Source organism: Prionailurus viverrinus, chromosome B4 (assembly GCF_022837055.1).
Source record: "Prionailurus viverrinus isolate Anna chromosome B4, UM_Priviv_1.0, whole genome shotgun sequence".
Lineage (NCBI taxonomy): Eukaryota > Metazoa > Chordata > Mammalia > Carnivora > Felidae > Prionailurus > Prionailurus viverrinus.
The window spans coordinates 100,398,078-100,422,116 of NC_062567.1; the positions used below are offsets into that span (position 1 = coordinate 100,398,078).

Here is a 24,039-nt window from a genome sequence, read left to right on the forward strand (position 1 = left end):
TTCAATAGTACCATCATAAACAGTGAGCCCTGGGACAACGAACATGTTAGCTGGAAAAAGCTAAACCTTGATTTCTCTGGCTGTACCTAGAAAGTTTCTTGGAACACACCATGATACAGCTTCAGGAGATAATTGACCTACTGGATCTGTTCTGGACTACTGTCCTATATTTAGTCCTAGGGATTCCTGGGGATATCATATGGATGGAATCCGGGGATTCAAGTAGTACAGAAGCACTATAACATAACGTGTCGACTCACACTGTCCAGGTTCAAATCCCAGCTCTAAAATTTATAAACATTGTTGTGACTTTGCAGTTAAAACTGTTACACCTTGTTTTCTTCACTGGTATAAATGGAAGAGTATAAGAGAATAAAAATACCTCATATGGCTGTCATGAGAAAATTAGCTGCTTAAGATAACATGTTATATAATTAAACACTATTATATGTTTATTTACTATTCCAATGAAATAGTGTCTTCTGGAGATGCAGAGATATTAATTCCCACACTTCTTATAAGAACCTGTTATAAACTAAAAGTTCCATACCCTAACTATAGCCTCTCTTTAATGTCATATTGTTTTCACAATAAAAAGAGGAAGAATCATTTTATAAACTGACAAGTATTAATTGGTTAGGAGTAAAGAACAGTTTTCTGGGTAAGAAAAGGGCTTATGTGAGTTAGTCTGACAGACCTAAATGGAACAGCATGGAATAGAATAACTATGAAATTTAACTAAAATGGACCTTAAAAGTATATTTCAAAACATAATCTCCATGAATTAGTCTGTTCTTAAATTTTTTTTCTGATCTTCTAAGAGCTCCACAAAAACTAAATTCTTTCAATCTAGTTTATTATACAAAGAATTTCACTTCTGAACAAATTAGAATACAGTACTAGAACACAAATCAAAAATAGTCATAGTACAAAGATAAATACTAACAGTTCAAATTATTGAAATTATATTTGTCAATATAATGTTAAGTATATGAACTCTATTAAAAACAGAGAATGTAGCTAGTGGCTAAGAAAGTTGATATTACTGACTTGAAAAGGGGAAGCAGAAAAAAAGTACCAATCAATTCCTAACTCTTAGAACTTCTAATACAAATCACCCTGTAACTTAAACACAGAATTCTAAAGATTAAAATTTAAAATCTGATTCCAAACATTTCTTTTTCAGTAAACAGGAAACTTAACAATATCAAATAAAATCAAAGGGTGACCATAAGGAATATTTTCATCTCTGAACTCAACAACTGAAATGGTTTCCCAGCTGCTGTATCCTAACCTATTTTCCATAACCATTAAATGAATCCTCCTCCTACGCAGACGTTAGTTTAGTCACTCTTTAGGTTCCTCAATATTATTTCACATTAAAATAAGACAAAAATTTAAAACATAATTGAGACAATTGTAGATTATAGATTCACATGCAGTTGTAAGAAGTAATAGAGATATTCCTGTGCCCAGTTTCTCTCAATAGGAAAATTCTGCAAACCTACAGCATAATAAACCAGGATACTGACATTGATATAATGGATCTATGTTATTCACATTTCCCCAGTTTCACTTATAATCACTGGTTTAGTGTGCCTTTAAGTTTTAAGAGTATAAAGGGGGCCCTGAAACCAAAAAGTTTGAGAACTGCTGACTTAAGATTTAACATTTTTTTATCCTTTTGGTTTTTACAGATAGTGTATTTATACAAATATTTGCATCTTTCTGAAATTGCTTATTAATTGCTTATTAAGTTTTATGTCTTCTTCATCTCCTCAAAATGCACTGCAATCAGAATCACAATTAAGAGTAGGTAGGTATACTTGTTCAGAGGGGCCTAGCCTCACCAGCCACTGTTGATGACCTAAGATGACATATGAATAACCTAAGGTGGATCAATTGGTTCCTTTCCTGGGAATCTGGAACTAGAACCCAGAAGGAGATTAAAATATCAAGATCTAGATAAAGATCTCTCTCTAGATGTCTAAACCAGAATATAAACTCTGAAATTATTGGTGTTGTTATTTTGCCTTTTGAAACAGGAAAACAAGAAATCTAGTTTGCTATAAAAGAGAATAAACTGGTCTGTTAGAAACAATGATGAAAAGTTTAGAGTACTTCCTGGGTTGCATATAGTTGCTCGTTGTAATTCATTCCAGAAGCCCAGATTCCATGATATGTATCCATAATCTCACAGTGAATTACTAAACTTCATTTAGACTAGTTCCAATGAGCTTTTCTTAAAGAATCTTAACTAATATGTGCAAGAGGTCCTTCTACCATTTTCCTACTAGTGGTTGGTCTAATACCATAAGTAGGTATATGCCTTTGAAAATTAGCTCCTTCCTTTTTTTTCACCAGGCTCGAAAGAAAATAGCGTTGCTCATGGTTCCGGGGGTGAGTGTCTTATGGCATATGAAGAACCTCAAGTATGTATGTGGAATTATGTATAAATTTTTTAACAATTCTATTAAAAGGATTGGAACATAGGTTTGTTTTTCTCTGCAGAACTTTGCTACACAAAGCTTTCTCCTGGTGGGTAATCAAAAGAAGTCTGTAATTGGGAAGATCTGCTGAAATAGTAGACAAATCTCAAAACTACACACAGTTCTGTAGACGTGATCCCATAGCATAGAGAACAGATTTTTTTTTTTTTTTAAATCTAGGTAAACACTAATTTGGCTTCATACCGAATTAGTGTGTTTTAAAATTATTACACTGGTGTCAGACACTAGAGTTGCTGTAGCCACTAGGCTACTCTTCGGTAGCCTTCTTTTTCACGTTTGTCAAAGATGATCTCTACCAACAAATACTCATCAATATATTATTACAAATATTTTACAATAACCAGTATCTTTTCATCTTATTTTTTTTTAATTTCTTTTAATGTTTATTTATTTTTGAGAGAGACAGAGACAAAATGCGAGTGGATTGGGGGCAGAGAGAGAGGGAGACACAGAAGCCAAAGTAGGCTCCAGGCTCCGAGCTGTCAGCACAGAGCCCGATGCAGGGCTCGAACTCACGAGCTGTGAGATCATGACCTGAGCCGAAGTTGGAAGCTCAAGTGACTGAGTCACCCAGGCGCCCCTCATCTTATTGTTTAAAACAAACTATTTTATGGGGTTTTTTTTTTTTTGAAAGTTCTGTCTCAACTCCTGTAGTTTTATCTACTAAAAATGTTGAATACGCTAGGGTCAAGATTAGTTAAGAATATAAGGACCACTCACTACTTTAGTCTTCCCGCTGGGTTGGCACTGAGTGATTGATTAATCACTAGGCTGACTTGCATATATGGTTCATCTAGCGGTTAATCCATCTAATCCTAATATTCATGCCAGTTTTTTGTCACATTAACCACAAAGACTTAACAAGAGCCTCTCCAAGTGCTTTACTAAAAAATCAAGCTATACGTGGTTTGCAACATTTCCCTTATTTAAATTTACCAACCTTGTCAAAAAAGGAAGTAAGGATAAAAAATCAACATAACTTAGTTTTCAGAAAACTCAATCTGGCATCTAGGGATCAACACAATCTCTTCTAAAACTATCTGTTTAATGATGGATATCAGAATTTTGCCAGATAAGAAGACCATTCTAAACAAATGGACATGCGACTTAAATGTCATGCCATCAGTTAGTTATTCCTATTCTTGCTCCAGGTTACAACTCTTAATGGTCCTCTTTTTGTACAGCACAGGGAATGTAGTCAATAGTATTATTATAACAATGTATGATGACAGATGGTAACTGCACTCATGTGGTGAGCATTGTGTAATACACAACTGTCAAATCACTATGTTGTACATCTGAAATTAATATAACATTGTATGTCAACTATACTTCAATAACAAAACAATTTTTAAAGACCTCTTTTCACGGTCTTCAAAAATATTTTCACAAAACTCAGGTAATTTGGGGCTTAACATTCTTGATTCTATGCTCAGATCTGAGGCCAATATTCAATTCATTCTTAAAACATATTTACCATTAAATGCTCTTAATATTCATATAAAACAGGGCAAACAGTTCACTGTATAGATTGCTTTTCTAGATCTTTTCTCTACATTTCTCTCACTGGAATTGTTTAAAATTCTAAAATCTAATTTTTATTTTTTTAAATCCCTTTATTCCTCAAAAACTATCTGCCTTTCTGGGAGTTATGCTTATCTCTTCTCTGAATTTTCTGTAGTCCACTTGCCAAAAGCTTCAAAATACATTTAACTAACCCCCTGATTAATTTTCTTACTTATTTTATCTCAAGGTGTCCATCACATTGCCAATGAGTCTTTCCTTTATAAATAAAAAGGTTAAGAGAAAAGGCAGGCATAAATGCAGAAATAAACAGTTAACCATCCACACCAGCTTCCTTAGTGGCCAAAGACTAGCAAACTACAATTCTTAAGTTATGTCAATGTCTCTATATTTGATCCTTAATACATAACTAGAAGTAGTTTTTTAAACATTTTTCTCCAATTCAGATACATCTCCATCATTTTTTCTGCTTGCTTTAAAAGATTCAAAAATATGGGGCACCTGAGTGGCTCAGTCAGGGGAGTGTCCGACTTTGGCTCAGGTCATGATCTCGCGGTTGATGGGTTCGAGACCTGCATCAGGCTCTGTGCTGACAGCTCAGAGCCTGGAGCCTGCTTCAGATTCTATGTCTCCCTCTCTCTCTGCCCTTCTCCTGCTCCGTCTCTCTCTCTCTCAAAAAAAAAAAAAAAAAAAAAAAAAAAAATTAATAAACATTAAAAAAAAAAGGTTAAAAAATGACAAAATTTGAAATCTATTATATTTCCCTCCCAGAGATAACCACTGTTAACAGTTGGGATAATTTCCCCAGATTTTCTTTTTTTCAAGTTTATTTTGAAGGCATGTGCATGCACACATGCACGCACACGCACACACACACACACACACACACACACACACACACACGCTGGGGAGGGGCAGAGAGAGAGAGAGAGGGGGAGAGAGAATCCCAAGCAGGCTCCACACTGTCAGTGCAGAGCTTGGTGTGGGGCTCAGTCCCACTCACCATGAGATCACGGCCTGAGCCAAAATCAAGACTTGGATGTTTAACTGACTGAGCCACGTAGGCACCTCACCTTAGATATTTTTCTATGGAAACTTTCCCCCCCTAAATGGAATCATACCATATATACTGTCTGGAAACTTTTTCATACTTAAATATTCTTTGAAAGAGAACAATTTATTTACCATCAGTCCATTTTATACACAAACAAACGTACCTCCTCTTCCCACCCCCTATCTCGGATTGGCTTTAAATGTCAAGGGTGGGTTGAAAGGGGAAAAAGATGCCATGTTAATTTTATGTTAAAGTTTAATATATAATAACCATTTCCTGTTTAGTGTAAGCTGAAACAAGTCTAAAGATGCTTCCTCAAGGTCAAAATAACCCACACAACCTTTTTGTGCAATTGTTACTGTAGCATTATTTGCAGTAATCAAGATATGGAAGCAACTCAAGTGCCCACTGATAGATGAATGGATTAAGATGTGGTGTACACACACACACACACACACACACACACACACACACACACAGAGAAGGATATTACTGAGCCATAAAAAAGAATGACACCTTGACATTTGCAACAACATAGATGGACCTAAAGGGTATATTGCTAAGTGAAATAAGTCAATCAGAAATAGACAAATACCACATGAATTCACTCACATGTGGAATTTAAGAAACAAATGAACAAAGGGGGAAAAAATCAGACTCTTACAAAGAATAAATTGGTGTTTGCCAGAGAGGAGGTGGGTAGAGAGATGGGTGAAACAGATAAAGGGAATTAAATCTTGATGAGCACTGAGAGATATACAGAATTGCTGAATCATTGTATTATACACCTGAAACCAGTATAGCACTGTATGTTAATTATACTTGAATAAAAAATAAACAAAAGAATAAATATATCAGGTTATAAGTTTCTTCTTTATAACATATTTCATCTTTATTTTCCCTGGAAACACTTAGTAAATTTAGAAACTGAGCAAAGTTAGAGATTGTTGAATCTTTCATTGTACCACTCTGAGCAAAATCCAATACGCTCTGAAAAAAAAGTACTCTCATCTTTCATTTTAACCTATGACCTTGTTTTCACAATGCGTTATCTCAGATAATAAAAAACTTGACTGTTACTACTACTAGTTTATTCCTCTCTAACAGTTTTGTATTCCACCCCTCCCTGAGACCTCTAAAAACACATATGCTGCCCTCCCCTACAATGTCATCAAAGTAAATCTGGCTTTACTTAGAAGTTCTTAATGAATTCTTCTGAACTTGAAAGGCACAGAAAAATAAACACGAAATTTTGCATGTATTTTTAGATAGTTCACCAAAACCCTAAATATCTAACCATGAATCCTTATCCTCTGGTTTTTCTAAAGCCTCATAAATTGTTGTCTGTGTGGTATTCACACTTCCAGAGAACTAGGGAGATATAAGAAAAAAGGCTAAGTCCAAAACAAACAAAAAAAAAAGAAAACCTCCCAACAAGATTCTGATTTATTATTTATAGTTAAACCACCCCTCCGTTGTGTTAGCTCAAGATCTAGTATATCCTTTAAACATACATTCCACACTTCATTATGATTTGTTATTCATTGCTAGTCTTCCCCAATATCATTCAAATACACTCTGCACCTGACCTATACAGTAAGCACACAGTTATTTCCTGAATGAATGTATACTGTGCAAAGCACATTCACTCACCTAGTTGTCCAAAAGAGAAACCAAGTGTAAAATCAAAAGAATTTTAGGATATTCAGAGTTGTGTACCCATCACCAGAATCAACTTTAGAACATTTTTATCATCCTAAAAAATGCTATACACCTTAGCAGTCACTCCCCTTTTCCCCTCAACTCTAGCCTTTGGCAACCATGAATCTATCTTCTGTCTCTATATATTTGCCTACTCTAAACATTTCATATAAATGGAATCATGTAATATGTGGTCCTTTGTGACTGGCTACCTTTACTTAGAATAATGTCATTGAGATTCACCTATATTATATCAAGTATTAGTACTATTTATATTGCCACATAATATTCCACTAATTCCAGTAACATAATATAGGACATTTTATTTATCCTTTCAACTAATGGACATTTGTGTTGTTCCCACTTTTGGCTTTTATGAATAACGCTGCTATATGCATTAATATACACATTTTTATGTGGACATCTGTTTTCAATTCTCTTGGACATATACCTAGGAATATAATTCCTGGGTTATATGGTTAACTCTATGTTTAGTCTTTTGAGGAACTGCCAGACTGTTCTGACAGTGGCTGCACCATTTCATATTACCATCAAAGGTATAGAGGGTTCTAATGTCTCCAAACTTTAGTCAATACTTGATATCATCTGGTATTTTTATTCTAGCCATTCTAGTAGGTGTGAAATACCCTTTTGATGTGCATTTCCCTGATGGCTAAGTAATTTCCTTCTGTAAACTCCAAGAGGGTAGTGCTGATAATCTGTTTTGCTTAAAAATGAAATCCCCCAGGGCACCTGGGTGGCTCAGTCAGTTAGGTGTCTGACTTCCACTCAAGTCACAATCTCACAGTCCATGGGTTCGAGCCCTGCGTCAGGCTCTGTGCTGACAGATGAGAGCCTGGAGCCTGCTTCAGATTGTCTCCCTCTCTCTCTGCCCTCTCCCCCCCTCCCCACCGCCACTCATGCTCTGTCTCTCCTCTCTCAAAAATGAATAAATATTTAAAAAAATTAAAAAGACAAATGAACCCTCCCCCCGCCCCCAGCATTTAATAGCATATGGTACAGAACAGGCCTTTGATACTGTTAAGTGAATGTATAAAAGCTAGTATGGATTTGGGAACATTTTTCTTTCAGGTGTGCATGTAATGGGAGATATTAATTGTATGTGGGAAGTAAAGGAGAAAAGATAAGATGGCCTTCAGATTTCAGTTTAGTAAATGGAAGACTGATATATCGTCAAAAAATGTGGATTACATTCAAAAGGAAAAACAGATCATATAAAGAGAAAAACTGAAATAGGAATGAATGATATGGAAATGAAAAAAGAAACATGAGAACCTTGGAACATTCTTCTTTAAGAAAGGAGCAGATAAAAAAGGGACACTGAACAGGGATATTCAGAAGACAAATAAGAAGGGAGTAGAATCATAAAAGGCTCAAGACATGTTACCTATAACCTATACATAACTTTCTCAGGGACGTCTTTCCCGATATTCTAGGTTAAGTTCTCCTAATAAAAACTTTCATCCCACCCTGTATTTCTATTCTAACACTTACTAAAATTGTAATCATTTGTTCATGCTGCCACCCACTAGATTATATGCTACATTCAGGCAAGGAACACTGTTTTTAGAGATTTGTACAATGCCAGGTATATGGACAATAATGCTTTATATATTTATTGTATGAATGAGTTAATCACTAATTTAAATGAGTATCAACATCATGTATTTGTAAAATACAAATACTGTTTAACATTTTAAATAACATATACACAAATTTTATTAACACACAGATAAAACAGATTTTCCTATGGGTGACTTAGAAAAGAAAGATGACATTATCACATTATGAATGTTTAACAGATGTATGTCAGGAGCACTTTCAAGGTTAGTCTTCTATGTTAGATATACTAGAAACTTTACTGAAAATGTCTTTGCACAATGAAGCATTAAACAGTATGTTATTTTGAGCAAAACATATAAAATTTCAGGTGAAATTTCTAAAAAACAATCCTAACAATACACTGTCCTGAGCAAAGATGTACATAGTATGATATCCACCGTATCATGAAAAATTGGAAATATAGAAAATATTCATCATTAGACAACTGGGAAAATAAATTTTGGGATGTACACATGCACACGTGTACACACACACACAGGAGTACTTTGTAGCCATTAAAAAGGAAAATGTGTACCAATATTCATTAACATGGAAAAATTTTTAAAAACATATAATTTAAAAAGCAAGTTGTAAACCAGAAAATTAAATGTAACCCCATTTATAGAAAATTATATACTGGGGGGTGCCTGGGTGGTTCTGTCCATTGAGCATCCAACTTCAGCTCAGCTCAGGATCTCACAGCTCGTGAGTTCAAGCCCCGCATCAGGCTCTGTGCTGACAGCTCAGAGCCTGGAGCCTGCTTTGTCTCGGTCTCTCAATAATAAAACATTAAACAAATTCTTTAAAAAAAACAAAGAAAAGACAATTAAATATTGGATATAGACAGATAAAGGAGAGTTTACTAAAGTTTTAAATGGGGTTACCTCCAGGCCTGAAAATGGATAGTATTTGTGTGTTTTTTTGTTTTCTTAAAATAGGCTCCACATCCAACATGGGGCTTGAACTCACAACCATAAGATCAAGTGTGACATGCTCTACCAACTGAGCCAGCCAGGTGCCCCAGTATTTGTTTTTCCATGATGCTTTAATTACTTAAATAATTATTCTAAAATGTTTATTTGGGATAAAATACATATAGAACAGTAAACACACTTGAAAGTAAGCTGTGTTCAAAAGTAAAAAGGAGATGGGGAAAATAAAAAGCACGAGTAGATAGAAGACACTGAGGGATTAATAATTACTTAAGGCTTTTCATATATATCACAGGATAAGTAAAAATGCTGAGATGCTCAGAAACATAGAGGCATTTTATGATGGCTGAAAGAGTTAAATAGCAACAGACATTTTGTAATGAAAAAAACTTGAATGTGAGACAAAGTTTTTATGCAGATTCCATGTACTCGGGAAAAATATGGAAATTACTGAACATGTCATCTGTCCTAATCTTTTAAGGAAAGCTGTACAAATTAACATACCTTTGAGAAAAACAATAGCTCTTAATGAAATACAGTGTTATAATCTGGCAGTAGCAGCATCAAAATCTTTGCGGAAGTACAAACAAAAAAGACTATGTTCAAATCACAAGCTAAAATACTTATTTCTTGCAAAATCTAGAACACGAAGAGTACACTAGGCTAATCAGGAAGAAACTCTGAAACATACCCAAGTCCCATATAATAAGAGTTAAATAAAATCCAATAAAAATAAATTCCAATTAAAAATAAGCATTTTAGGACATATCATCTAATCACTGATAGTACTTATTAACTATGATTACCCATGTTCACCAGACAGATCTCCAAATGACTATCAGTTTCAAAATTTAAAAACTCTCCTGAAAGAAAAAAAAAAAATCCTCAATACTAAAGATATTCAAAAGAACATTCTCGGGGTGCCTGGGCAGTTCAGTCCAACTTCAGCTCAGGTCACCTTGGGCTCTGCGCTGACAGCTCACAGCTCGGAGCCTGGAGTCTGCTTGGGAGTCTGTCTCCATCTCTTTGCCCCCCCCCCCAATATAAATAAACATTAAAAAAAAAAAAAAAAAAAAAGAACATTCTGGAGCTGAGGAAGAGTTCCAGAAATGTTCCAAGCAAAAATATAAATATTTGAATACATTTATGACCATCTAAAATAAGACTGAATGAAATGTACGTACTTTAGTATGTTTCCCATAAAGGTAATTGGTATGCGTGTATGTGCATGTATGTGTTTTGACAGTTAATCCAGGAAAATACACTTTTCCACATGGTTAACTTCTAAGAAGGTGTCAATTCACATTCTCACAAAATTTCTCCTTTGCACTATGCAAATATTCAAGAAAATGACACAAACTTTCTACAACCTTGTTTTTTTGTTAGAGAACATGTTAAAGAAAAAAGTGTAATTTCAGCTCAAATATGACTTAATAAGTTAAAGTAATGCTTTTTAAGTGAAGCTCTCCCTGCAGAATACCTCACACTTAATGCACATAAGGCATTTAAACAGATTACTAAAAAGGTGACAGCTGAGGAATGCCTTCATTTCTTTCCATGGTTTCTACTGAATGTCATTTCAGAAATGCCTATACAACACATGACAATGTGGAATGTCTCCACCCATGAGAGAGCATTTGAGTTGGGAGCAAGCACACTTAGGGCAGTAACACAGAGCTCAAGTTTGTCTTTTTATGGTTAGCTTAACAATGAAAAGATAAACAACCAAAATACTAATAAGGTCAGAAAATACTGGCATACGGGGAGATTCACAGTGAAAGTGTTATTCAGAAAACAAAAGCTGCGATTAAAAATCATCTGAAAATATAAATTAGCTTCTAATGCCAGTATGCTAGCGATTCCTTTTCTAAACCAACAACCTACAACTTGTTTGAAGGAATTCATTTTTAAAGTATGTTGCATAAACTGAGCAAAATTCTCCTTGTGTTGGTAATCAGGAATATATTCCATTTCAAAAATAAGTCTAAGATCCTGTTAAATTTTGACTGTAAAAATGACTCCCTTTGCGTGTGAAACATTATAAAAGTAAGTTATTGGCATAAGCACCTTTACGACAACATTTTTAATGTTTGTTAGCTCTGTTGTATTTATCCATGCAAACTATCATCGTTCTGTTTCTATGAACTCTACTCTTCACAAAATTGGTCTAGAGTGTGTTCAATTTTTTTTTAACCAATAAACACCATGCACCTGCTAAAAGAAAACTCAGATACCAAAGGGGATTTAAAGAAAAATGAATCAAAGTCTCTATTTGAAAGAATCCACCTATTTTGTCTGGAGAGAGATACTAAAAGATGATAGTGTAGAGGTGCCAAACTTAGAGTTTAAACAGTAGAGACTCACTGTGTACCCCAGTGGTCAAGCAAATCCACACTGTGCTTTGAGCTGTGCTTTAACATAAAAAAACTGGAAAATATATTCCAGAGGAAGATTACATGTGCAACAGCTTATGGAAATATAAACATGAAGCTGGTAGTTCCTAAAATATGAATTGGTGGATCACTTTCACTGATCTCCTGAATCTCTTTAGGTAAATTCTTTTCTGTTCCACATTGGGTAATCAGGGGCCAGGCACTTATAACCTGATGATGTGGCCTGCCATCATCTGCATGCTATCATATCATATCCTGCCAGAAGGAGGACATACGGAATAGAGTCATGAAATCTGAATTACCCTCTCTACTTGCATGAAAGACTATCAAGAACATCTGTGGTCAGCACAGCAATAATTTTATGGACTGACATGAGTCCCCAGTGTCTTTTATTTGAATACTATATACTTTTTTGTTGTTAAAATATGCTTTTTCTTTATGAAAATGATGATAGTATAAGGTGATCAAGTTGTTTCTAACGTCCTAACAAAACAATCAGGCTATCCTCTTTTAGTCACTAAAATTTAAGAAAACATTTTATTAGTCTATAAAATGTAAAATTCTGGGAATCAGTGATTGGATGGACAAGTAAATCACATGTCAAATGGTGCTCTCACTTATTAACAACAAGGAAAAAAAATTCTATTGCCATTTCTAAGTTAAGACCTGAAATATAATTTGTCTAAGTTTTGCAAAATGAATTTAAAAATTGAGTACTTTTATAAGTTGGATATTCTTACTAACAAAAGACTTCCAATTAAAATCAAACATGATTGGGGTACCTGGGTGGCTCAGTCGGTTGAGTGTCCGACTTTGGCTCAGGTCATGATCTCGCAGCCCGCGGGTTTGAGCCCCACATCGGGCTCTGTGCTGACAGCCTGGAGCCTGCTTGGAACTGTGGGTCTCCCTCTCTCTCTGCCCCTCCCCCACTCCTGCTCTGTCTCTGTCAAAATAAATAAACATTTAAAAAATTAAAAAAAAAAGGGGGGGGCGCCTGGGTGGCTCAGTCGGTTGAGCACCCGACTTAGGCTCAGGTCATGATCTCACGGTTCGTAAGTTCAAGCCCTGCATCAGGCTCTGTGCTGACAGCTCAGAGCCTGGAGCCTGCTTTGGATTCTGTGTCTCCCTCTCTCTCTGCCCCTCCCTGGCTCATGCTGTGTCTCTCTGTCTCTCAAAAATGAATAAACGTTAAAAAAAATTTTTTTAATCAAACATGATTAACATTAAAACGTTTGTTTTACTAATTCATAAGTTAATTCAGGTAATTTCATTAGCATTTCATGTAATATCTCAAGCCCTAATTATGAATACCAATAATCACTGTATCAGGCAGTAAAGTGCAGATTAAATGGTAGTGACAAGCTCAAGGTTGTTTTCTTTCTTTTTTTCTAAATTAATATGGATATGAGTTTACCTATAATTTATCTCTTTTCATTAGAAGTTAAATATGTGTGTATATATATAAAGTGTATACTGTAAATGCATACATAAAAATGCCTAAAGCATTAATATAAATTATTATTAGGATAAAGGAAAATGAAGAAATTTAAAGACTAAACTCTATGTCCAAAAAAAAAAGGAGTTTTTGTTGCAAGTTCCTTTGCAACCTCCCAAAGCACTTGATCAAATATTCTGTACATATGGGGCACCTGGGTGTGTCAGTCAGTTAGGCATCTGACTTCATGATCTCACAGCTTGTGGGTTTGAACCCCACATCAGGCTCTGTTCTGACAGTTCAGAGCTTACAGCCTGCTTCAGATTGTCTCTGTCTCTCTCTGTCTCTTTCAAAAATAAATTAAAAAAAATTTTTTTAATTAAAAAAATATTCTGTACATAAAGGCCAGTCAAAAACAATCTTTGAAGTTCCTAAAATTTAGGACAGATTCTGAGGTCTTTTTAAAAATATTTATTTTGAGAGAGAGAGAGAGTGCGCGCACGTGTGTGTGTGTGAGACAGAGAGAGAGAGAGAGAGAGAGAGAGAGAGAGAGAGAGAGAGGGGCAGAGAGAGAATCCCAAGCAGGCTCCATGCTGTCAACACAGAGCCCCACATGGGGTTCAATTTCATGAACCTCGAGATCATAACCTGAGCAGAAATCAAGAGTCCAACGCTTAACTGACTGTGCCACTCAGGAACCCTTGCTCCTGAGATTAATTTAGATATAGTACTACTATTTCAGTTACCACAGAAAGCTCATAAAAGTGTTGCTCAGCTGCAGCAAACGTACATGAAGAAAAAAATTATATATATGTGTTGTGTTGTTTATATATTTTATATATTATATAAACACATTATATATATATATGTGTGTGTGTGTTTAATTCTCTGCTGATTAACAGAGAAAGCTGTAACTACTAATCATCAAACATAATGACTAGATTTAAGAATACTTTCTTCTTCAGATTTAAAAGATGAGGCACCTGGGTGGCTCAGTTGGTCAAGCGTCAGACTCTGGATTTCAGCTCAGGTCATGATCTTACAGTTGGTGAGAATGAGCCCCATGTTGGGCTCTGTGTCGATAGTGCAGAGTCTGCTTGGGATTCTCTTTCGCTCTCGCTCTCCCTGCCCCTCCCTTGCTCATGTGCACAGATGCATGCACATGTTCTCTTCCTGAATTTCTCTCTCACAAAATAAATAAATAAAAATCAAGAAAATTAAAAACACACAAAAATAAGATAGCTAGCATAGTTGTAAGTTTGAGCTTTGGAATCAGATAGACTTGTATGTTAGAACCCAGCTCTGTCGTTTATTATCTTGGTAATCTTGAGCAAGTGAAAAGGGATGCTGTGAGAATTAAATAAAATATTGGTTGTAAAAGCATGTACCACAGGGTTCCACATATAACAAGTCCTCACCAAATGTTCACCAGCCAAGTCTACTTCTTAATAAAACACTGTGATAAGCCATGGCTAATATATATCCAATTCCAACACAGAATAAACTCAAAAGACTGTTGGAGGTCTTCAACCTTTCAAAGAGGTCTACCAAAATGCCAATACTCCATCTTTTCAAAATGATTGTGGAACCCCATAAACTGAAAGAAAAAGTAGGGGTGAAAACAGTATTTTTCAGGCAGAAAGGAATGAAACTACCAACTTCGGGAACTCTCAAGAAGTAATATAGTAATGCTATAGCAGTAACATATTTTTCTATACCCATCTCCCATAAAAGTCATCTTTCGGGACACCTGGGTGGCTCAGTAGGTTAAGCGTCTGACTTCAGCTCAGGCCATGATCTCGAGGTTCATGAGTTCCAGCCCCGCCATCAGGCTCTGTGCTGACAGCTCAGAGCCGACAGCCTGCTTCAGATTCTGTGTCTCCCTCTCTCTCTGCCCCTCCCCCATTCATGCTCTGTCTCGGTCTCTCAAAAATGAATAAACATTAAAAAAAAAAAGTCATCTTTCTACTCATCTCTAAAAAAATCATCTAACTAGACTTTTTTTTTTTTTTTTAAGAGATTTTATTTTTAAATAATCTCTATACCCAGCACGGGGCTTGAACCTACAACTCTAAGATCAAGAGTTGCATGGTCCACTGACTGAGCCAGCCGGGTGCCCTTAGACTTAAAATTTTAAGTGCAAGTACTTTTACTATGTAAACAGCATTTGTAAAATGTGGTAACAAATTTCTTCTATTGCATCTCGTGCTTCTACCTGGCTGTACTAGAAAATGCTCAGTCACAGCTTGCAATCACACTAGCTGAAGCACATGAAAGATGGGTCTTGGTTATGACACTTCAAAGTCAGACCACAAAACTGTTGCCAGGAAGCACAAAGGCAGCAACGGCAGAGAAGACATTGTAACAGTAGCAATGTGGGCACTGGTGTCCTACCCGCACACTCCATATATGGCTAGGGTTGTCCATTTATTTGCAGGAAATGAGGGGCCAGTTTGGGGTTAGAAGTTTTGTTTATTTAGGTGGGTTTTTTTTTTTTTCTTTTAATGGATTTAGGATGGTTTCAATAAAAACTTTTAAGAGCCATCAGCATAAAGTGTTACAGTCTTTCTAATAAGAAAATTATGTAGAGAGAGTAATTTATACTACACATTCCTTAAAATAGATATTTATAAGTGATTCAATAGATTCTTCTAAGATCTTAACATCCCTACCTCAAAAAACAAACAATAAACTCTATCTGCAGTTTTAAACAGATTTCTCATATATAGCCATTACACTATTCTCTAACAAGAGACTCAGTATCAGCTGCTTCCAATCTCTCTTCCTTTTGGTTGGAAAACACTTTAAGTAGCCCTATTAGAATACTTTTAAAGAGAGTTACATTTCAGATTACGATTCAGTGAAAATGCCTTGGCTGAGAAGATTGAGCACTTAAGAAAAGACTGCACAAAAGTACTCCTTTTACTGTCAAGAGGGGAACCACATATTTTTACAAAGAAGCTTCAAATGACTTCCTTAGAAGTTGATCAAATTTGTATTTTAAGAGCAAAAGGATTGAATACTAAACTTATCTGCAAGTCTGTCTTTTGAAAAGTAAAAGGAGAACTTCATTTTAAAATTATAATAGTACAGAATATGGATCTAATTCTAGTTTGTATTCTTCTGGAGGACCTAGTTCAGACTCCTATAAAGAAGGTGACAAATCTGGGGCGCCTGGGTGGCGCAGTCGGTTAAGCGTCCGACTTCAGCCAGGTCACGATCTCGCGGTCCGTGAGTTCGAGCCCCGCGTCGGGCTCTGGGCTGATGGCTCAGAGCCTGGAGCCTGTTTCTGATTCTGTGTCTCCCTCTCTCTCTGCCCCTCCCCCGTTCATGCTCTGTCTCTCTCTGTCCCAAAAATAAATAAACGTTGGAAAAAAAAAAAAAAGGTGACAAATCAATTAATGACTCAACTCAATATTTTTCTATCACTTAACCAAGATTTAAACTGATTTAAGATTTTTTATTAGGAAGGAGGTTAATATTAAGAAATTCTTTAAAGCTCAAGATACTAAAAAAATCTGCACAGAATATCCACAACAAAGATTTTCATTTGTCTTATAAACATGTAAGTTCTACTATGTGTAAGAACAGTAAGTAGTGGATATGAAGTGTTTTAAAAATTTATCTTACAATATACGGATAAGTACAAAACTTCCTACTTATAATACAAGTTTTGTATCTTGTATAAGATACAAATGAAAAAAAATCTTTAGTGAGTATCTACAATGTGCCAGGCTCTGGAAATACAAAAATTGGGGTGTTATAGTCTATCAGGAAAGACAAATTTAAAAACAAACACTATTCAGCAAGAAGCGTTTCAATAGCAGCAGAAAGGCAAAATATAAGGAATAATGAGCACCCCAGAGAAAAGAGTGCCATAGTGTTATACAAATTCAAAGGACAGAAAGATCCCTACTGGCTGGCAACTCCATCGAACCCGGAAGAATAACTAGGATTGTGAATGGCAAAGAAGGAAGGGAAGATATTCTAGTGGCAGAAAAAGTATTTCCATAAGCATGGAAATAAAAGGTAAAGAGTAAAAAAAATGGGACGTCTGGGTGGCTCAGTTGGTTAAGTGTCTGTCTGACTTCAGCTCAAGTCATCATCTCACAGTTCATAGGTTCGAGCCCCGTGTCCGGCTCTGTACTGACAGCTCAGAGCCTGGAACCTGCTTTGGATTCTGTGTCTCCCTCTCTCTCTCCCCCCACCAAAATAAATAAGTAGGCATTAAAAGAAAGTAGAACACAATAGCGATATATCAATTATAAGCTAAATGATGAAACACTTTGAGCTTAAGGAGAGAAATGACACAATCAAAATGATACTGTTAAAAAATTATCCTGATGAATATGAATATGCTGGATTGGACCAGAGAGCCAGGGAAGGCAGATAAAGCAATTAACCTATTATTATACTCTAGGGATAAAATAAAGGTATGAACTAGGTTGTTAATGAGAGTAGAGTAGCAAGGAAAAGAACTGATTGGATATATGTAGACAAAGAGATAAGTAAACAATAACTGAATTTTAAGCCTGATCCAGAGATTAATGATATCACTGAAAGAATCAGAGGCATTAATAAGAAGAGTAGGCTTGGTAAAGAAAGATTTAACTTTTATTTCAGGCTGAATTCAAAGAAATTCCTGACATTGATGTAAAACTGTCTAACAACAGGTACCTGGATACAGGTAATGTCTTAAGATATGGAAAAAAAAAAATACATACATATATATATATATATATATATATAAACTAATGTTAAGTGATAAAAGTAGATTATAAAACTGTATTTCAGCTATGAAAATCCATGTGTGAATAAGAATTCTTTGAAGAAATCATAAGGGTAAACGCAAATACAGTAGTTGCTATCCCATGACAAAGGGGGTGAAACTCTATTTACTACATTACTACTTAAATATATATTTTTAAGTAGAGAATCACAATATATTGAGTAATATTTCATTTTAAGTCAATACTTCATTACTAGAAAAATGGAAATGAGGGACTGGAGCTCTGCAGAAACGTGAAAACTGGAAACTGACTTGGAAGTTACTGGCACAGAGGAAGTAGATATAATTTTAAGGTAAAAATCAAAGGTTAAACTCAAAACTGTTGGAAGAAATCTCAGTCCTGCATTTTATGCAAGTATCAGTAGGACTCAGCAATAAGGCATTTTATAGAAAACTCTTTACTCTCCTAAAATCTATAATGTATTCTGAAATATACAAGTAGAAAACTGTACTAGGTACCTATAAAATCAGAGCTGATTAATGCCCACCAATAAAAATAAAAATCTACTCTAGACTTCAGTTCTAGAAAATCAGAAGTTTATTTTAACTTCAGTACTATTTAGTATTGTTTTCTAGCTCTGGGAGTCAGGGGGAGGGAGGCTATTCCAGAGACCAAGACAGGAAATTTGACACGAAACACTGCTTTTTTCCAATATGGATGACATACTTCTGTACAAAAAGAATAACTGAAAATTCAGTATCTTTTGTAACTTTCAATGAGAAAGGACATTCAACCAACAAATTTTTAAATATAAGATGCTAAATATTAGATTAAGTATATTTAAGGATTGTGAAGTTTCTAAAACTATCCAGACAGTGAAATTTAAGACACTTGACTAAAACCAAAAACATAAATATTCCAAAAGACGAACCGATAGATAATCTAGCAAAAACATTTTAGGTATCATATCATCTTTTGAGAGGTTAAATTAAAATAAATACTATTGTAGGGCTATTATAGCAATGGGTCAATTTTAGGTTTTTTAATTTAAGTATTTAAAAAAAGCACCATTCAAGGTATTTCTTAAAAGCTTAAAATTTTCTTGTGATTCTTTTTTTTAAAAAAGTTGTATTTATCACCTTTGCACTGTTGTTCTGAATTTGCCCAAAGCGAACTCCTTGTTCTCACAGTCACAATGGGAAAAAAGTACAAGAGTTGATAAAAGAGAAATGAGAGTAGAAAAAACACGATAAAAATTTTAATGCTTGATATTTTAAAGACTTTGGCTTCACTGACATAAGCAATGTGCAGATAAAATTACAAAAAGATACTATGCAAATGATTATGCATAAACTTCGAAATTTCTGCTTAACAAGCTTCTCAGCTAAAACAAAATACCCAATAAAGACTACACCTACATGTTGCCAAACAACTGAATTCAGTTAATCAGGAAAACATTGATAAGTCTGATAATTCTTGCAACATGTCCAAATTGAGAGGGGAAAAAAAAACCCTTAAGAAGTCTGTAATGGGTATTTTCTCTTCTTACCTAAGCCAATATTAATATTACATTAATGTAAGTATTAGAAAATTTCCTCTTCCTCCAAGCAAATACAATTGGGTTCCTCCACAAATATAATAATTTTAAATTTCTATTTGACAATTTTAATAAAACATATTGATGTAAACCATTATCCAATTGTACCCTGACCTCAAGCATACAATAAATGTCTTTCAGAATCAATTCCGTACTAACACATGCAAATTACACTTGAAAGATACTTAAAGATTCTTCATCTTACATAACCACATTTTTTATCATTTTTAATGACAAAAGTTTCTTTCATTCCCAACATCATGTTTTTAGAATCTAGAATTTGCTATGCTTTAAAATAAACCACAGCCAAATAAAAACCATGCTATACATTAGAGATCCTAATGACACAGAAAAAGAACTCAAGACCACACTGTATTTTTACTGAGTTCCACACTCTGAATTCCAGATTTGTCCTGCAACTTGTCAGTCATTTCAATTCATCCAGTCAACTTTGTAAACAAAGGCTATAAGCCAAGTTTGATATGAGAATTCAATTAAATAAAACTTAAAACGGTCATCATTCACCAAACAGGAAGCAGCAAAAGGAAAAATGCCATCACACACCTCTTTTAAAAAGGCAGTGGGGCAATATGCATAAAATACAAAGCCTTAAGTTTCAACCTCCCAAACAAGTTTTTGTTACAGTATTAAATAAAACACAGCTATGATCTTCCATACATAACCAAGGCAACTTTGAGATAGTCTACAAATCTTTTCACCGTAAGGGGAAGTTATTGCTGTAAAGTCGTTTTCTAGGTTAATTCCTATTGCCCAGGAGGAAAATGGAAAGAGTCTATGTCCTGTCACCTATTACCATCACTTAAAAATTGTTTTTTTTATGCAGAACTCTACGTGGTTGTGTTGCTTTTGGCCTGTTAAAGGCAAAGCAACATTATCTCTGGATTGCCAATAGTTTCTCCTTATTTGGCTAACATTGAGAGATCCCAATCAGACTACTATAAAACTTTAACATGCACAAAGCATCCATTTTGAGAAAAGTTTCTGACCAGCTTTCTTTTATTTTTCCACCCCCAAAAGGAAAATCAGAGCTTGGTAGTCGGCTCTGAAAAGAGTGCCCCGTGTTTATTTCTCTCTTTCTAAACCCCAGTGCACACCCCAAGACGTGGGGCTCAAGGATCTCTGACACTGCGGCAAACTCTTCTCGGAGAATACACTTTAGTACGTTCGGGTCCGGCAGTGGGCAAGCCCTTTTGAACCCTTCCTTACCGTACGCACCTCCCTCCCCTCCCTTTCACCCGGTGCAGATCAGCTAATTACACCCCGTCTCCCCCCTCCCCAATGACCAACAATAATAAAGGAGAAAACAGGAAATCGTCCGCTCAGGCACTCCGCTTAGGGCTCTTGATTACTATTATTATCATCATCATTTGTAATCAAGCCCTAAAAACTACAGCAAATCCAATGCCCACCTACAAGCCAAAGACGTCCATCTGCTCAAGTGTCCCTAATGCCCTCGTCGGTTGTTTTCTTTAGCATCCCCCGTCGTGCAAGTATATCATTGACATCGGGCCCAGGTACAAGCCCAGTACACCCCTCCCCGTCTCGACCCCAACTCCCAGACACACGTCCACAAATGGACCTGGGGCCCCAAGCCGACCACAGTCCCTTTTTCCTCTGCCCCGGAAATCACCCAATTTCCAACTCCAACATCAACTAGTCTGAAGGGGGCCTCACGCCAGAAGCCCTCCCTCCACTAGTTCTATCCCTCCCACCCTCCCTCCCTCGCGGGAAGCCGCCCCCTCACCCCGCAGCAGGGAGTCTCCCGCCGCCCCCAGCCTCCGGAGGCCGAGAGCGGAGAGAAGGCCCCGGCGGGAGGCCGACGAGAACCCGCAGGGTCAGGACAGCCAGCGGCGGGGTGCACAGACCTGGTGCAGGGCAGTGAGTCCGTCCACATTGGCGTAATTGATGTCGGCGCCGCGGTGCAGCAGCTTGAGGACCTCGTCCGTGTCGCCGCTGGAGCAAGCAGCCAGGAAGACGGCGCCATCGTCGAACTTCACCTTGGTCTTCTGGCGCTTCACCACGGGAGGCTCGAGGTCCGTCTCGGAGCCGATCCAGCGCTTCAGCTGCTCGTTCCGCTTCTGCTTCGCGTCCGCCATCTTCATCCCCTCTCCTGCCGCCGGGTCTTCTTATCGCGAGGGGGAGGGAAGGGGGAGGCGGAGAGGGAAGAGAGGGAAGGCAGGGGGTGTGTGACTGTTTCTATGAGTGCGGGCCAGAGGAGGGCTGGGAACCGGGAGGAGACGCTCGAGACTTCCAGTATCCCACAGAGCACTGGGGCGGCGCGCCCGGCCGAGCGGACCTCCCTTCCTACCTCAGAAGCCCTCCCGCCCCCAGCCCGGCCACCCGTCACCGGCGGCCAATCTAACGTAACTTCGCGAGATCCGGACAGGGAGGCGCCCTTCGACCAGCGCGCATGCGCCCTAGGCCTGTGCCCGCCCCAGGAAGAGCGCTCGCGCGAACTGCGGCGGGGGCGGCCAGGCCACCGGAGGGAAGCGGGTGTGGTCCAGCCAGCCTAGGCGGCGGGGGCTGGGACCAACCTGGAAGGGCGGAGACAGGGAAGGAAGGTTGTCCCGCCTGGCTGAGGGCTCCTGGGTTCCGGAGGCCAACAGTCGGTCTTTACGGCCGACCTGCCTCCAGGGCTGTCTGAGCTCCTCGGAGTCGTTAGCTCTGGGCGGAGGATTTTCCTATTGGCTGCGTTATTTGAATGGAATGGAGGATAGGACGTGAATTAGGCGCTTGTAATTTCTCTTTTTGAGGAACTCGGATGAACTTGGTCATGTCAGTTTTGATAAAAAGCTCTTAAAAGCGGGGTCTGTGTAGCCGAGGGCTTTGGTGGTAGTTACCCCAGATCTCAGCCCTTGGTGACCGCCGGGTAACAAGGGTTGACCTGTGGTAATTGCGGTGGCTTCCTGCCAACCTCCACTGTGAAACTTCTTTCCCCTTATGCTTCTCTTTTGTTGTTTTGTTTTGTTTTTTTTTTTCTCTCACGCGTATTTCGGGTCCTCTTACCCTTCCTTCAGTGCTTTAAGCCTCCCTTGTACTACCAACGGGAGCTTAGATCAGCCTGGTTACTGGCCCTGACCTTTTAAGGGATTTCTGGTTCCTGCTCCATTGCTTTCTAAGGATGGGTAAAGACCCAGCTGCTTTTAGGGTTCAAAGGAATGTTAATATTACGCAATTAATTCAGTTGGTATTTATTGAATATTTACTATGAGCCAGTCATTGTTCTAGGCACTGGCAATACATTGACCATAAGGACGTATTTAAACCACTGTTTGAGGTCACGTATTAAAAAAAAGATTTTATAATCCATTATAATCATTAAAAAGGGACTTTTATCGTTGTCTTGTCTGACACCGAACATACGATTTGTAACAATAGCTAAAGTCTTTGAAGCCATCCATTTGCAATCTCCACCAACTGATATTTTTCTAAACACCATTGTTTTCGTTCATTAAAGATTTTTAGAACATTTAGAACCAAAGCAACAAAAGTCTTAACTCTTTACCATTGAATGGAACTTTAAGGAACATCTAGACTGAGTCCCCAAAGAACTAATTAATTTTACTCAGCAGCAGGGTTAGGATTCCTTCAGCAGATATGCACCTCTACTGGGGTCAGGCATTTTCTAGATACTGGGGGTACAGCAGTGAGCAATTAAGCTTTTCTTATCCTCTAGTAGACTACATTGCAGCTTTTCATGTTGAGAAATAAAATACTTGAGTAAAATGCAATTAGGAAGCCACCTGCCCCGTAAGACTGAATTTTCTGAACTGCAATTACTAGGACAGTAATAAAAACTCAAATTAGGGCAAAATAGTTCCTCTGAAAATATTGTAGAAATAGAAAGTGAGTGTAACATGCAAAAAACACACCATTGCTATTATCAGATCTTTGAATAATGATGGTTTCAGGTGCTGAAGAACTGTAGCGCTAAAATACAAAATTTGTATTCACTTTAAGAACTCTAGAATACGGCTCTTATAATAAAAGAAAGGAATCAGGATTGCTTTGTCAGCTTCCCTGTCTACCTAGACAAACTGGCAGCTTATCCTTACTGTTTCCCAAGAATGTTATTGTCTTATTTGGTAGCACTTAAAAGTGTCCTGGAATACAGATTGGTATCTCAAGTTTTCATTTGGACAAGAGTTTGGTGGGAGGTATGCTATTTCTGATTCAAGCACTTAAAAATGTAAAATAAGACAGTAGTTTATTAATAAAACACAAATAAGTATCAGTTACCAAAGGCTATCGGTCAAAAACAAAACAACGAAAACTTACTTGGTCTATTAATGTATGCAAATTTCATTGAGTTTAGCTTTCAGTCAGCAAGTTCCATGTTAATCTCATTGGAAGTACTCTTAAACTGCTACCCTGCTTTGCATTTGTAGGGAGGATTTTTTTTTGATGCTATTATTGAATTAATAATACTGAAGACCTATGGCTAATTGCAGAACAGACAAAACTTCTTGCTTAAAAAACAACACAAAGCAATCACTTCATAATACTTTAGTAGCTGAAT

General features: G+C 37.1%; 1 protein-coding gene across 5 annotated transcripts in view; it reads right to left on the bottom strand.

Moving 5' to 3' along the window:
- Window positions 1–21,886, bottom strand: part of PPP1R12A (protein phosphatase 1 regulatory subunit 12A) — a 159,085-nt gene extending 137,199 nt beyond the window's left edge. For 2 of the 5 annotated variants that reach the window (XM_047865581.1, XM_047865580.1), the window contains exon 1: window positions 21,386–21,885. In XM_047865581.1, coding sequence (XP_047721537.1) covers window positions 21,386–21,622 — 237 coding nt within the window. In that variant the 5' untranslated portion in view covers window positions 21,623–21,885. Of the gene's footprint in view, window positions 1–21,385 lie in introns of all 5 variants that reach the window. The other 3 variants (XM_047865582.1, XM_047865579.1, XM_047865584.1) reach the window with 2 other exon arrangements.
- Between the last annotated feature and the right edge of the window lie 2,153 nt (window positions 21,887–24,039).